The sequence below is a fragment of the Homarus americanus genome, unplaced genomic scaffold, assembly GCF_018991925.1.
Source record: "Homarus americanus isolate GMGI-L3 unplaced genomic scaffold, GMGI_Hamer_2.0 scaffold42643, whole genome shotgun sequence".
NCBI lineage: Eukaryota > Metazoa > Arthropoda > Malacostraca > Decapoda > Nephropidae > Homarus > Homarus americanus.
In genome coordinates, this window is record NW_024747582.1 from 3,012,192 (window position 1) to 3,028,664 (window position 16,473).

The 16,473-nt window shown below is 40.5% G+C and overlaps 1 protein-coding gene across 3 annotated transcripts; it reads left to right on the forward strand.

Annotated features, from left to right (window-relative positions):
* Positions 1-1,871: 1,871 nt before the first annotated feature.
* On the forward strand, positions 1,872-15,537 carry LOC121879763. Of its 3 annotated transcripts, XR_006091413.1 has the most exons (8): positions 1,872-2,083; positions 3,350-3,682; positions 4,309-4,504; positions 6,571-7,053; positions 7,384-7,596; positions 7,878-8,041; positions 8,497-10,715; positions 10,767-15,537. XR_006091413.1 is itself a non-coding variant. In XM_042386533.1 (7 exons), the coding sequence occupies exons 2-7, from the start codon at positions 3,350-3,352 to the stop codon at positions 10,351-10,353; spliced, it is 3,246 nt and encodes a 1,081-aa protein (XP_042242467.1). In that variant the 5' UTR covers positions 1,872-2,083; the 3' UTR covers positions 10,354-15,537. The 3 variants fall into 3 exon arrangements, 2 of the variants coding, with proteins under 2 accessions (XP_042242467.1, XP_042242468.1); XM_042386533.1 differs by having other exon boundaries at positions 8,497-15,537; XM_042386534.1 differs by having other exon boundaries at positions 7,881-8,041; positions 8,497-15,537.
* The last annotated feature ends 936 nt before the right edge of the window (positions 15,538-16,473 follow it).

Below are 16,473 nucleotides of genomic sequence, written 5' to 3' on the forward strand. Positions count from 1 at the left end.
ATCTCATGGTGTTCTCCCGACCTCAGTAAAGTGTACTAGTGTAAGACTGAAGGTAAATATTGTCAAGACCAACATATGTGGCATTGTGGTAACTCGTCCCTTATACCAAAGACAAGGAAGAGACGGCCAATAAGGTGAGAAATAAGTGATTCCATCATATGGTGAGAGTCAGTCAGGTTAGGTTAGGTTTTTGTTTTTCTAGTGTTTTTGGTGTATTTTTTATTCGCTTAGCCATTTTTTTTTCGGTAAACGTTCCACGAAAAAATTCGATAAAAAAACCCCGCCAATTTCCGACGGAAATGAAGGTCATTCGGTTTAAACATACACACATACACTAGAAAAACACATTTTTTACTTTTTAACAGTGGTGCGCTTATGCAAATTTACCAATATTTCTGCACAGTGCAGAGGTAAATTACACTTAAGCTTCCTCTCACCGGATGGCACTATATAAAGTGTAGATAATGGTACTGTACGTGTGTGCTGGTCCTGCCATGTCCGACTATTCATTGCAGGTGGCCTAAACATGTCCCCCCTGCTGAATGGGATCACTGTGCTCACCCCTTCTGACACCACTGAATGGAAATAAAATAATGGCCCTACCTTCAAGTCTTGGGGGGGCCTCTCCTTTCCAGATACGCCAATGCCTGTAGTTACCTCAAGTAACTGATTTAAAGTTGTTAAGGTTATGTTAGGCCAAGGTTAATATTGTCTAGGGTTAATATTATTTCAGGTTATGTTATTTCTGGTTAATATTATGTTAGGCTAAGGTTGTTTGTTTAAAGTTATCGGTTTATAATTCACGTAGTTCCTCACAACTGTAAACTTTGGACGCTAACTACTTAATGGTAGTTTGGCCATTCAGAAAGAAATCGTTGATCTGTTTTACCATTACCGCTGCTTCAGTATAATTGACATGGTGAATTAAACCTTTTTGATGTGGGAAGTATCAACATGTCACGTCTCAACACTGCTGATTAATGTAAAACTCATGCAGAATTTGGGCCTCAGATTGTAGCGTGTAGCAAAATTTTGTGTTTTTCTCTCTTGGTATGACAGAAGTGATTGTAACTGCTATGAATGAAATGTTACTTTATCTTCACGTCTTGGGAAAGAATATTGGCTCGTTTGGATAAGACGATAAGAGGGAATTCCATCACTCAGACGTGTTTCTAATATTGCCATCAGATGGGCGTTGGAGCTCATGGGAAAATTCATCTGCATTTCTCATTTCTGGATAATGCGAGACTGAGAGAACGATACACTCACCTCGGGAGATAAAGCAGCTGTATTCCACCATGTCTTGCATACTGATGAATCTAGTAAGTGCATAGTTTGGGAGATAATTTGTATTTTTTTTGTGTCAGTTCGTGGCGCATGACCCAGCCATCTCTGTTCCCTCGAGGCGGCCCTGCGGCTCTGCAACCACGGTGCCAGATGGACGATCAAATGTCACCATCCTCGGATTACACAGTGAATTATCCCATAAAGTATTGATAGGTGTTTCAAAATCTTATACATATCTGAATTTATGGTAATAATATATATCTAAGCTTTGGTGCCACAGAAATGTGAATTTTAAGGAGAAATGTACAGGATCTGTGATGATGGTGGTGCCGTAGATCAATGGAGGTGCGCCAAAACACGTGTACGACAATTAGTTTTGTTTGATCAAATATTCCGGTCAGTGTCTCTATTACCACAACAATTACAAAGCATAAACACACAATGCATAATACTAGTAAGTGATAAGTACCAACCAACAAATGAAAAGTCTGAATATAATTACTTTTAGGTGTTATTGTTGCGGTATGATAACTTTTCCATATTCCCAGGCCAAAACACTAGCTAGGACTCAGTTGTACACTAACCATGAGACGTGGTGGATGTTACTCTTCAACCTCATCATTTCGTGACAAAAATTACGTATTCATATAGAAATAGCTACCGAATAAGCGCCCATCTAACAGTTAGTGTTAAAAGAGACCATGTGAAGGGAAAGGAAAGATGATTAATAGAATAACAAACCCATAAGATGAGGAAGAAATAACGTGTTGAGGAAAGATGAATTAACAGTAGTGAGGTGAGTTTTAGGTTTAGTCTCCGTGTGTGTGTGTGTCTTGTCTGTATGTGTGTCAATCATGCAGTAGATTGAGAGTGAGAGTGAAGTAGAGAAAGATAGAGCTGTCTCTCACTCGTGTATATCACTGAGGTGTGTTGACAGGGCGTAGGTAGTGGGCGGCTCCCCCCTCACCTCTCCCCCCGCCCCTCCCTAAAGCTCATGTGTGTTGCTGCTCTCTCTCACACTCTTTATATTTATCTCGATCTTTCTTTTTTACCCTCAAAAAATGTAAAAGATTGAGGTATATATACAGTATATATATATATATTATATTATATTTAAACGAGGAATAGTGTATATTATATCAGCCTACTACTACTTGTGGGGGATGTTATGTTAGGTTAATAAGGATGGTTAATCTTCAGGTGAAATAAGCTGAGGTTAATCTTCAGGTGAAATAAGCTGAGGTTAGTCTTCAGGTGAAATAAGCTGAGGCTAATCTTCAGGTAAAATAAGCTGGGGCTAATCTTCAGGTGAAATAAGCTGGGGCTAATCTTCAGGTGCAATAAGCTGAGGCTAATCTTCAGGTGAAATAAGCTGAGGCTAACCTTTTGTTTTTGCTAGTTATATCAGGTATCAGTTAGCATGTCTCACCAGAAGATTAAGCTCCCTACTGATGATACTTTGAGCAGTTAGTGGAAGGTCAGCTTAGATAAGGTTAAGGTTAGCTTTGGTTAAGTTAGGTTAAGTAAGGGTTAGGTTAGCATTAACAAATTACTAGTATCTATGTACAGTACATTTGAAACAGTGTCTGTACAGTATATAGATAGGGATAATTTATAGTAACGACCAACTGCAGAATTTGTTGATGAAAAATACTCCATCTTATGGTATAGACAATTTTAAGACACCTCTTCTACGACGTTTCTCTCTCAAAGGACTTAAATATACCGGGGGATCCATGGGCGCAGAGCCCCCAGTTAAGAGGTTAGGTTAGGTAATTTTAGGTCGTTTGGGAAGGAAACGTCAAAGAAGAAAAGTGTCTTAAAATTGTCTAAAAAATCGGATGCCATTTTTTTTATAAAATAATAATGTGGTTGGTCGAAACTACAAATTGACCTTAGTTAATGCAGGTATAGTGTAGATATACAAACAATGTACAGTACATAAATTGGGTATACAGACAGTAAGAAAGGTTACACAGTACTAAGATAGGCTCTACCCAGGTCACTAACCATGTGGACAAGCTATTGATTTACAGCTTCTAACTGTGGTGTGTTTATGCAGATGGGGGAGAGTGTTTTGCTGCACCAGCGCTGCTTGGCCATCAAGCTAGTGAGGGAACACCCTCCACCCACACGACCACACCACACCCACCACGCCTGCACTCCCTCACGACCACCCCACACCTGCACTCCCACACGCCCGACCTCGGTTCACGATGTCAGGAACGCGACGGAGCCCAGACCAGGAGGCATTACCACGCCCACTTCATCCTCCACCGGCAGCGACACGCCCACCAACGGCCCGTCACCCGCCTCCTTACCCACCTCGAACCTGGCCACGCCCTCAGCCACCAACCACATCACCAATTACCAAGATGGCTACCTCCTCTTTCTGGTGATTATGAGCACTTAAAGAATAAACACCCTTATGCTACTTGTGGGAGGAAGGAGTTAGGTTAGGTTAGGATTAGCTTAGGTTAGGATTAGGACAGGTTAGAATTAGGACAGTTAATTTTAAGATGAAATAACCTGGGTGTCTAATCTTCATCTAAATAATTCTTATAATTTAGAACATACAATAAACAGAGACCTAAAAGTCAGCAGGAATAAAGTCTGATCCTAACCTGACCTCTAGTATAGTTCAGTATTCATTAGGGCTCTTGAATAAAAATAATGACCCTGTACGTTCATATAGAGTTTTATTAATCAATTCTATTCATCAATCTTAAAGTTTTTGACATTAATCTGGCTCGAAGAATCATTTGAAGTGTAAGTACAAACTTAAGGAACATTTATACTATTGGTAACTTATTGTATTGGTTAAATTATTGTATTGGTAACTTTTTGTGGTGGTAACTCATTGTATTGGTAACTTATTATATTGGTAACTTATTGTATTGGTAACTTGTTGTATTGGTAACTTATTGTATTGGTAACTTATTGACAGATAGGTATAAATTTTTGTGTTAATTTTGGCAGTCAAGGCAGACAGGGTATAACAACTTGTCTCAACATTGGCAGGCATGGCAGACAGCTAACTCCGTGTGTGTGTGGGATAAGGAGTTGTTGATGGCAGTACAGGAGGCAGAATTCGTGGGTCACTTGGTAGGTGACGTATTGCTGGTGGGCGGGAGTTCGAGCGTGTTGGTCACTCTAACACACGCCTGGTCTAGGGCTCTTCTCGCCGCCCCAACGGGTTTCACCATAACTATGCTGGGTGAGTTTTGATCCCATGTAGTTCCAGATCTAATGTGATTTGTTGTTATTATTTGGGTGATATTTTTGATGTGTTTGTATACATGTACTCTCTAGGTATATTGTTTGTATTCCTGCACTGTCTAGGTTTATTGTATACATGCATTGTCTGTGTGCTGTATGTATATGCTGAATCAGTGAAGACTTCTTTAATGGTTTTACTGAATAAATGCCCATGTATGAATCTTGTGATAAAGCTCTTGGTGATGGTGGTGAGGCCGTTGTCATTTTGGGTGAGGTTAGAGACATGAAATAAAGTACTGTATGTGTTGTGTAATGTTTGTGTGTGTTGCAGGTGAGAGGTTAGAGACATGAAATAAAGTACTGTATGTGTTGTGTAATGTTTGTGTGTTGTTTGTGTGTGTTGCAGGTGAGAGGTTAGAGTCATGAAATAAAGTACTGTATGTGTTGTGTGTGTTGCAGGTGAGAGGTTAGAGACATGAAATAAAGTACTGTATGTGTTATGTAATGTTTGTGTGTGTTGCAGGTGAGAGGTTAGAGTCATGAAATAAAGTACTGTATGTGTTGTGTGTGTTGCAGGTGAGAGGTTAGAGACATGAAATAAAGTACTGTATGTGTTATGTAATGTTTGTGTGTGTTGCAGGTGAGAGGTTAGAGTCATGAAATAAAGTACTGTATGTGTTGTGTGTGTTGCAGGTGAGAGGTTAGAGACATGAAATAAAGTACTGTATGTGTTATGTAATGTTTGTGTGTGTTGCAGGTGAGAGGTTAGAGTCATGAAATAAAGTACTGTATGTGTTGTGTGTGTTGCAGGTGAGAGGTTAGAGACATGAAATAAAGTACTGTATGTGTTATGTAATGTTTGTGTGTGTTGCAGGTGAGAGGTTAGAGTCATGAAATAAAGTACTGTATGTGTTGTGTGTGTTGCAGGTGAGAGGTTAGAGACATGAAATAAAGTACTGTATGTGTTATGTAATGTTTGTGTGTGTTGCAGGTGAGAGGTTAGAGTCATGAAATAAAGTACTGTATGTGTTGTGTAATGTTTGTGTGTGTTGCAGAGGTTAGAGACATGAAATATAGCATCATGTGTTGTGTAATGTTTGTGTGTGTTGCAGAGAGGTTAGAGACATGAAATAAAGTACTGTATGTGTTGTGTAATGTTTGTGTGTGTTGCAGAGAGGTTAGAGACATGAAATAAAAGTACTGTATGTGTTGTGTAATGTTTGTGTGTGTTGCAGGTGAGAGGTTAGACATGAAATAAAGTACTGTATGTGTTGTGTAATGTTTGTGTGTGTTGCAGGTGAGAGGTTAGAGACATGAAATAAAGTACTGTATGTGTTGTGTAATGTTTGTGTGTGTTGCAGGTGAGAGGTTAGAGACATGAAATAAAGTACTGTATGTGTTGTGTAATGTTTGTGTGTGTTGCAGGTGAGAGGTTAGAGACATGAAATAAAGTACTGTATGTGTTGTGTAATGTTTGTGTGTGTTGCAGGTGAGAGGTTAGAGACATGAAATAAAGTACTGTATGTGTTGTGTAATGTTTGTGTGTGTTGCAGGTGAGAGGTTAGAGACATGAAATAAAGTACTGTATGTGTTGTGTAATGTTTGTGTGTGTTGCAGGTGAGAGGTTAGAGACATGAAATAAAGTACTGTATGTGTTGTGTAATGTTTGTGTGTGTTGCAGGTGAGAGGTTAGAGACATGAAATAAAGTACTGTATGTGTTGTGTAATGTTTGTGTGTGTTGCAGGTGAGAGGTTAGAGACATGAAATAAAGTACTGTATGTGTTGTGTAATGTTTGTGTGTGTTGCAGGTGAGAGTTAGAGACATGAAATAAAGTACTGTATGTGTTGTGTAATGTTTGTGTGTGTTGCAGGTGAGATGTTAGAGACATGAAATAAAGTACTGTATGTGTTGTGTAATGTTTGTGTGTGTTGCAGGTGAGAGGTTAGAGACATGAAATAAAGTACTGTATGTGTTGTGTAATGTTTGTGTGTGTTGCAGGTGAGAGGTTAGAGTCATGAAATAAAGTACTGTATGTGTTGTGTAATGTTTGTGTGTGTTGCAGGTGAGATATCTGGGTGCAGTGTGGTCAAGGTGCCACAGGGACAGTTTACACCATTAGCTGATGCCCTGTGCTGGGTGATATACCGACTTACAAAGGATGGAGGGCGAGCTGAAGCAGAGACCGTCCAAGCTTCCCTTACCACTACCTTCCCGAGTCTTAACGCTCCAGACCCTGCTCACGTCCACACCGTTCTGTCCAACCTGATCCGTCAGTGTAAGGTGTACTACACGGGCCACAGCTACGGCATAGTTCACCCCGACACGTACCAGCTCACGTCGGTGCCGGAGAAGTCCCCCGATACGTCATTTGCTCTGTCCCTCGCCACGCCGTCCACCCGTCATCCTCTGGCATGTCTTGATAGCGCCAACCACATGTGCATCGGCGGCATGAGTCACTCTGCGGCCCAGACTGACTTGGCTGAACTTATCACTGGTTCTGCACAGCCCAGTGATAAAGTTATTATTCCAACACCAACCCCACCTGGTGAGTTACTACAGCACTTGGCTCTGAGAATCTTGGACCTGCTGGGTTTTGTTGTGTTGTTAGTCTTCCTGCCATGATATATATATATGAAAGGGTCAAGTATAACAACATTTTCAAGACGGGAAAGGAATTGAGACATTAGGATCACCTGAAGATTAGTGCCATGGGTTATAATACCTCATGATCAAACACCCTAACACTACCTGGAGTTAGGTTAGGTTAGCATTAAGGTGGTTAATCTTCAGTTGAAATAACCTGGGGTGGTTAGTCTTCAGATGAGCCTTGGTAACTTTTCAGCAATCTATTTCAATACATTCCTTGTACACACAGGGTCTTGGAGTGGAGGGTCGGCTGTGTTGGAGCGTCAGGCGTCACTACGGGTGTTGTCCAGTCACCGCACTCACAACCGCACGTCGTCCCTCAGGCTTTCCCCAACCAAGGCTGCACTGTTGGCCACTGCCTTTGGTAACTCGTCATCGGGCGTCTCCTCGTACGCCTGCAACACCTACCAGGCACATGATATGTCTGACATCACAGTGAAAGGTGTGTCTTATGTCTTAACCTGTCTATTATACTGTACTGTAATTTTCAGCACAATGGAAACCTCTCCCTTCATAACCAACAGGGAACTGACACCTTGTGAATCTCTATTTGATTTGGTCTTTTTCTATTTTTTATTTACTTCAGTGTGTGTGTGTGTGTGTGTGTGTGTGTGTGTGTGCGTGTGCGTGCGTGCGTGCGTGCGTGCTATTAAATTAAATATACATGTGTTCTCTTATTCTTCATGGTACATTATGAGATATAAAATACTCCTCACTCCCCAGCAGGTGAACGAGGATCAGTACTGAGCAAATTACTGCGTGTGTCCCCTCGCCGGCGCCTGGGATCATTCTCTGCCCAGTTTCCCCCGCCAGAGTGGGGTGACGACACCGCCCCAGCCGTCCACGTGCACTGTGTTGCCGTCCAGACATTATCCCAACGCAGGCAGGTGTGTGTGTGTGTGTGTGTGTGGCTCGTCCTGTGGTTACTGTTGTAGATTAAGTAGTGGGTTAAAACAGGTATAAAAGTATCTTAATAGAACCTATCCCCACAGGTGTTATTAGGGTGCTTAATCATCAGGTGAAATAAGCTTAGAGGGGGGGGGTAAACCTCAGGTGATCATTGGGTCCTGTACCTGGATAATTAGCTAGAACCCTATGATCAGAGGTGGAGAATTAGCTTATATATTTGGTTAAGTACTGTAACCCAATCCAACCTGATATCCAAGTCAAGGCTCAGACTGTTTTGTATACTTTGATGTCACTGTTGTATTTATTGACTCCTGTTACATGAGGGCTGCGAGTGGGCTGTACTTGTGTATGGAGGGACTACTCAGGTGTGATTACTTTAACATATTTGATATCTAAAACACCGTGAGGGTAAAGTTTATATTACTCTCAACAGGAGGACAAGGAGTCGTGGTGGTGCTCTACGTCTCAGTGGACGCCACGGTCTGCTACTCTACCACGGCGACTTAGACGACCCCAATCTGCCACGCCCCCTCCATCACAGAGATCAGACTCGTCTTCTCCGGCTCATCTGCATTCATCGTGTGTTCAGATTCAAGGTTCACTCTCTCCCTATCATTCTTACGTTCATTCTCAGGCATCACCATTGTATTATACCCAGATGTCTGCTAAGGAAGGTTTGGACAGACTTGTGCTTGAGTCCTCACCCCTACATCGTTGTGGGGAACCTGTCATAAGCTGCAGAAATCACAGACATCGATCACCAGTACGCCAAAATTATGAAAATCACAAACACCGATCACCAGTTCACCAAAATTATGAAAATCACAAACACCGATCACCCGTTCACCAAAATATTGAAAATCACAAACACCGATCACCGGTTCACCAAAATTACGAAAAGAAGAAAAATCACAGTGATCAGCTAATAGAATCCTCACCCAGCCGGCAAACCCTAGACAACCGGGAGACGACGAAGAAACAAACCCTGGAACACCCGACTCACCACGCAGAATCCCGGACGAGTGCGAACAAACTCCCAGCGCACGCGACGAGGAAACAGTCGACTCATCCGTGTAGGACGCCGGAAGAGGAACGCGTAGAGTCGTTAGGGGAGACGTACATCAAAACATCGGGGGAAGAACCGACGAAATCAAGAGAGGATTTAGTCAAGGGGTCGGGAGAAAACACGGAGAAGAGGGCGCAGGGTGAACACACTCCCGGGCCCGGAGAGACGCCGCCATCATCCCAACCCCACAGGCACAAGTCGCATCATTGTTTGAAAGGAAAGAATCAGAAGCAACAAGAGAGTAATCATAGAAACCACAAAAGAGATAGAGAGAAGAGGGAGAGCAAAGATGGAAGACATGACAGTAAGGATGTGATGATAGGGAGAGTTAATGTAGAGGAGATAACGCAGAAGAATCAATTGAAATATAATAAATATACTTCATGTGAGAGTAAAGACGAGAAGAATAAGAAAATGCTCGATATGAAAGAGGGAGAGAAAGAAAAACAGTTTGAAATCTCACAAGGAGGTAATAAGCCCGACAACAAGGATGAGAAGTGGAATGAAAATTGTCAACAGCACGAGAAAGATGGGTCGGTGAAGAGTGAGGGTGGTGGACGCTACAACCGGCTATCACTCCAGCTCGACTTAGCCGTCACCAACATGAACAACTCGCGGAAAGTCGTGTCGTCACCTCAGCGTCCGGAAGTCCTCAAGAATAATCTGTTACACGGCGACGGTGAATTGACGCACGTAAAAGGGTCGTGTCAAGACCTCACCTCACGTAACTTGGGCTATCAAGAAGTGGACAAGTGTCATAAACAGATGTGTAGCCAAACACTGGACCAAGTGCAACAGCAGTCGGTGAGTCAAGGGCAGCAGTCACACGTAACGTCCAACACCAAACAGCAGCAACATCCTCGGTCGCCCAAGAAGAAGTCGTCGCCGGGTACTGATGTGCAGAATGTTACCAGTATTATACCTTTAGAAAACGAGAAAACTGTCACGAAAGACGTCGGTGATACGAGTCCAAACAGCAGCGTGAAGGACCCAGACAAACCCGGCAGCAGCCCAGACACGGGGGGCTTGTCGGTAAGTACGTATCCGAGCCTCTCAGAGTTGAATCTTAATTTCAGCTCCTTGGCGGCCCAGAAGATACTGTGTGGGGCGAGTGTGAACAGCATCGACACATTGGTGGAGGTGAACTTGGCGGCTGAGAAGCGCAACTTTGATAATAATAAACACTCGGACTCGGTTACCAGTACTGACTTTGGCTTTCTATAAGTAAGGTATTGTGCTTTGAATTATTGTATTGTAAAGAAGGAACTGGATTTTACTATTTATAGACGATGGCATCGATTTTGATATTCTCAGATTTGGCACTGTAGTAATTTTAAAGATTGACCTTATTTATTATATGCTTCGGGGAAAATATTACATGAGTTATTGAGTTAATTAAAACAACTTCTGAGATTCATAACAAATGCAGAATACCAAATACCTGATGAGCAGACATTTATACAGCCAGCTGGGCGTTCCATCATGAGGATCTGATAATGGAAATGAACTCTAGCATTTAGTTTATATATATATATATGTGTGTGTGTGTGTGTATGTGATTTCTCTGGTACAGTGAGGATGACAAGGTACCACTGGTTTAGGCAGAGTGGTGTGTATAGTACAGTGAGGGTGACAAGGTACCACTGGTTTAGGCAGAGTGGTGTGTATAGTACAGTGAGGGTGACAAGGTACCACTGGTTTAGGTAGAGTGGTGTGTATAGTACAGTGACAAGGTACCACTGGTTTAAGACAGGGAGGTCTTGAACACTTGAGGCTCACATAGACTCACTTGATGGAGTATTTATTATCATATATTTTGAACGTTTTGATAAATTCCCCGTTTCTGATATTTTGCTCTTGAATTTGGTCATGGTTTTGCATCTACTCGTGTAAGTCACTCAGGGCAAAAACAAAAAGCGAAAATCATTTAAAAGTGCAATTAAAGTTTCACGTTTGAATTATAGTTCAGCAAGTTCTCTCATCTGTCGTCTTTATTGCCAGCTGTTTACCGGCTTATAATGGCAACCAAGGTATTTGTTTGCCCGTAATTGAGGTATGGCATCTTTGTGTAAACTCAGGGACATTTTATCTCGGTGAATTCATTTAGGTTCGTCGTACTGTTGTGTCTATTTTGTGATGGTGCGAGTTAGTTTAGGTTGGAGGTGTTTAGGTGATGTCCGATTGCTTGTGTGTGTGTTCATGCAAGTGTGAATGTGTGAGTGCGTGTGTTTTGAGCATGTTTGGGTGTATGTGTCCAAGCATATGTGAAAAAGTGTGTGTGAGCGTGTGTGAATATGTGTCTGTGTGTGTGTGTCAACCCAAGCTGAACGTGACTTATGGTGCGAGACATCAAAAACAACACTCCGTCACGTCAATAACTCGAGATTGCAATGACCAATTGGGTTCGGATATGTAGGAGGCAATTAAAGCTTGGTAATATTGAAGAGTGTCCGAAAGTGCTTATGATGTTTGGATAGTTCCAGGCTCACTGTGACCTAGGGATTGAGGGGATGGGGGACAATGTAAGGTATGCGATTACCTGTAAGAACAGTCTTGGTTTACATTAATACCAAATTCATGTTATTGAAATCGCACGTCTCATCTTGAAACTCACTATTGCTACGAGATTTTCAGTTAAATTATTATACAAATGTAATTTTAAATTTTATATATTATTTAGAAATATAGCTTATAGGTCTGCCACTGTGGAGGTTTGTGCCAAAGTACTTAAAATTGTTTCTGTTCATATAGCACTTTGAGGTGTACTTTTAGTTGGTGGTAACACTGTACTGTAGTGGTAAAAATTGTGGACTTTGTAATGTAAAATTTGTTAATGTATTTTGCACCTGAATTATATTTGCATTAAAACTAACACTATTTTTTTGTTATGAGTTGTAGATTATTTACAATGTTATGAAGATTTGTTGTGTATCTTGAGTTGTAGAAGATGTATTGTAACTAACATTGTTGGTATTTAGAGAGTTTCTGTAATGTTAAAACAGATGTAATTTGCACCATGAGTTGTAGTCTCAGTGAACTAACAATGTTTATAAAAATATATAGATAACTATTATGTAAAAAGGACCACATGAAGATTAGCCACCCTAGCCTATTTCACCTGATGATTAAACACCTTTAATACTCACCTAACACGACCCATCAGGTGATATAAACTGGGGTGCCTAATTTTCATGTGATCGTGTAAGAATTATGTACTGTACTGGATGGATTCTCCTGACAGATCAAAGTTATGTTGCACAGTTTGAGTAAGTTGTGCCATACATTGTCACATTGGTATTAATACTTAACCCCTTGTGTATCGGGGTCCCCTGTCTGCAATATGTTATCAGTGCAGTGGGGATTTTGTTTTTAAGATTTGTACAAGTTTTAAGCAGATAATTAATCATTCATTTTTGTGTTCTGTCAAAATATCTATGGACTCTTGTTGCCTGGATTCTGTTTCAGGTGATGGACTCAAACTAGTTGGGTTAGGTTAGGTTTGTGACGGTTACACCTCAAGTTGATGAACGTGGGGGAGAAAAAACACTTGATATTTATCGAATCTCATTAATGTTTCAACAGTTGTTTAATTAGACCATATAAAAATTCCACACCCTAGTTTATTTCACCTGAAGATTAATCACCCTTACATTGACCTAATCTAACCCACAGATAGCATTATGGGTGATTAATCCCCTAGTGAAATAGACTGGGGTGGCTAATCTTCAGGTGATCTACAGTATTTACATTTCAAAACAATAGTAAATGGAGACTGAGGTCAAGAAAGTCACTCAGGTTTATCTTTGCTCTCTCGTGCTACACCGTGACGCTTATTTTGGTCGTAATTTAGTGCCGTATCGCTCAATATACATTCATGACAACTGCATTTATGTTAGGATCCTCTCAGGTGGGGGAACTATGTCACCCCATGCTGTTGGGGGTGGTGCGAGGTCCATGGATTTATTGCACTTGTTACTTTCGCACACTTTGCCATGGGGTCTTATTGTGTGTGTGTGTTTGGGATGTGGGGTTTGTGTGTTTGTAGGGAGTGTGTATGGAGGGATGTGGAGTTTGTGTGGGGTTGGGGGTGTGTAGGGATGTGTATGTATGTGCGTGTAAGGATGTGTGTCTGTGTGTAACGCCACTAGATCAAACTAAGCTATAGTCTCGAGCTTTGCCACAATGCTGCCTTATACGGGAGCCTCAAGTGTGTTCAATCGTCAGTATTTTTCCCTCCATGACTTTGCCAAATCACGGCCACTTTAGTTCTCCGTGTGTTTATGACTTTCCTCCATTGCGGTGATTCTGGGTACGGTACACCTTGCTTCATAACAGTGTGGGTTATGTGATGTTGAGTTCACTTAACCCTATGTGTATTGGGTCCTCTCTCTACTGAATAAAATCGTCCGGTGTTAGCCAAAGAAAACATTAAAAGTAGCGTCTCGATAGTGAAGTGGTTAAAATATAAATGATTTTCCGCTTAAATGACGTATTTCTTGAAGTCATTATGGCATTATGTGACTTAAGCCGTTGTGAATGTCAGATGTATATGACACCTCTGTATAGTATGTCCAATATCATCGCCATGAGGGAAAGTTATCCACATCTCCAGTACAGAACCTGGATCTACTGGGGCTCTTGATATATTATGGATAAATCAGTGCATTTACTACGATCATATATTGCTCAGTAATCCTGCATTTGTTAATTTTTGTTTCATAACTCACTTGTTAATTATGCTAGATAGTTCACTTGTTTATTTTATTAGTGCACCTGTTAATTTATCTCCACTTAAAACAATATTTATTTTACTATGCCGACTGTGTTTTGTGACTGCTGTTTGACCCGACTGTCTAAATTGTCACTCAGTCTGCCAGTCACTCTCCTTAGGACTGAGGAATCACAGCATATATCATGGTACACACCTTTCTTGATTACTCACTACGTCGACCCAATGTAGATTTTTTCTTCCTGTCTGTGTGTGAGTAGCCCTTACTTCTATTACATGAATGAGAATCCTATACAGTATTTGATCTGGTTAATATCTCTCCTGTTGTTCTTTTGTGAGGTTTATCTATTATTAATATTCCTCATCGCTTATCTGAGAGTGGAGGAAAGACGTCTACATTCAATGCAACGTTTATGTCATTCCTCTCGTCATGTTCTCACCTGGAGTGCCTCATTCTCCAGGTGTGAGAGACTCTTGGTTTGACTCGACCAATCGCAACACCTGATGTAAGACTCGACCAATCTCAACGCCTGATGTAAGACTCGACCAATCTCAGCACCTGATGTAAACATTATTCATGTATCACTTCACCTTGATATGATTGATGTATAAGCCAACATGAGGAGTACACTACACATGGTATCTGTATTCAAGAGAAGATATTCCAATTGATATTTTAGTATTAGACAAGAAAACATTCCATAACTATTTGATGTGGAGTAATATTCTGTCTGGGGTTTTAGGAAGATTATGAGAATATTTGTTAGATTCGAGGTGAGTGAATATAAGGTTAAAATAAACACAGGTTATGAAAATGTCTTTGAAGTGACTAGATGATATTAATGTTAAATTTAAAGAGGAAAGTAATTTATATATTGATAATTACTTACATTTTAGGAACATTTAATGGCAAATTACTTAAGGATTTTGATTGTTTGATGGAGGTAATTAGTCCTAGTTAACTATATCACAGCTTTGTGTAATGGTATTAATTGGTGTCATCTGGGAAACACAGGAAACAGTATATACAGTATTGGGTTCAGTAGAAAAAATTGTGCCAAATTTGTACTTACCATTGTTAAGAAAATATTATATTTATTATATATGTGTTGTCTTGTGCAGTACTATAACAGGAAAAAAGAGCTAATTTATATTAGACGTAAGTAATTTAAACACAGGCGTCGGAACAGAGGAAGATGTACAGCCACCTAGGAAGCATCTGTCACCTCTCCTCCTGAACCACGAACCCCCAAGATTCAGACTCGTGAATCCGAAGCATTTATGGGTAGAATAATGCATGGACGTCTACTGCTTCGTATGAATCTGAATCTCGGGGTTTGTGGTTCAAGAGTAGAGATGACAGGACTTGTGGGTGACTGATTGACTGACTGTACTATAGGTCCACTCTCCGGACTGACTGTACTATAGGTCCACTCCCCTGATTGACTGTACTAAAGGTCCACTCTCTTATGACTGTAATTCTCAGCAGTTATTTCCTCCAACAGGGCTAGGCATCTTGACCCCTTCAGTGCTATGATTTAACCCTGTGGTGTAATCTAACCCTTGCGGAAGATCAGTTAATACTTGAGAGATATGATATTGTACTCGAGGGGTTAAGTCATCATACTCAAGGGACTCAAGAGGTTAATTCGTCACACTCAAGGGGTTAAATCGTCACACTCAAGAGGTTAATTCATCACACTCAAGGGGTTAAATCATCACACTAAAGGGTTTAAATCATCACACTCAAGGGGTTAAGTCATCACACTCAAGGGTTAAATCATCACACTAAAGGGGTTAAGTCATCACACTCAAGGGTTTAAATCATCACACTCAAGAGGTTAAGCATTCTCCCCCCCCCCATCACACGTTCTTGCTCCTCTGTTCACATTAATAGTTGTGGCGGCAAGAATCTGTAATATCCACTGACTTAGGCCTGTTGCTCTGTGTATATATAATAACTAACTATTAATCCACCAGTATTTTAAGTCAAGTTGGCAGAAATTGTAGTTAATACCAACTTAAACCTGTTATTGTGTATATAATTATCCTCCTTATAACTAACTACTGTAGATGTATTTGAAGTCATCATGTATGGCAGAAGCTGTAGTTATTTTGTAGACTAATACCTGTTGATATGTATGATGTGTATAATGACTAATTTATATACCGATGATTAATATAGCTCGTATGATGTGTTTTACTGTAGTTAGTTAATTAGTTCTTCTCTCAACAGGGTAGCAGATTAGCTGTACCATAGTAGCATTTGTAAGTACACATTTTTCCAAAGTGTTATAATGAATTGACAAATACAGGTACAAATAATACCCTTTAATGTTTTATTTTTATTTTTATTTAATAGTTGGCAAAATAAAACCAAGATAAAAGATTTATTATTGTTTTATATATTCAAATTATTGTTAGTGTTTGGGTCCCAGAGATGGTCATTTGGGTGAACTATAGACGTTGATTCTGTAACTCTATCTAGTATTTGGAATCATTACCAAGGAAACAAAAGAGCAGAGGTCAAAACAATATTAGATTAATCATTTGGGTGTTGGAATGTGTTTGGGTTATTGTTATAAGGGTAAGAAAAGAGTGATTGAAAAGGGTTG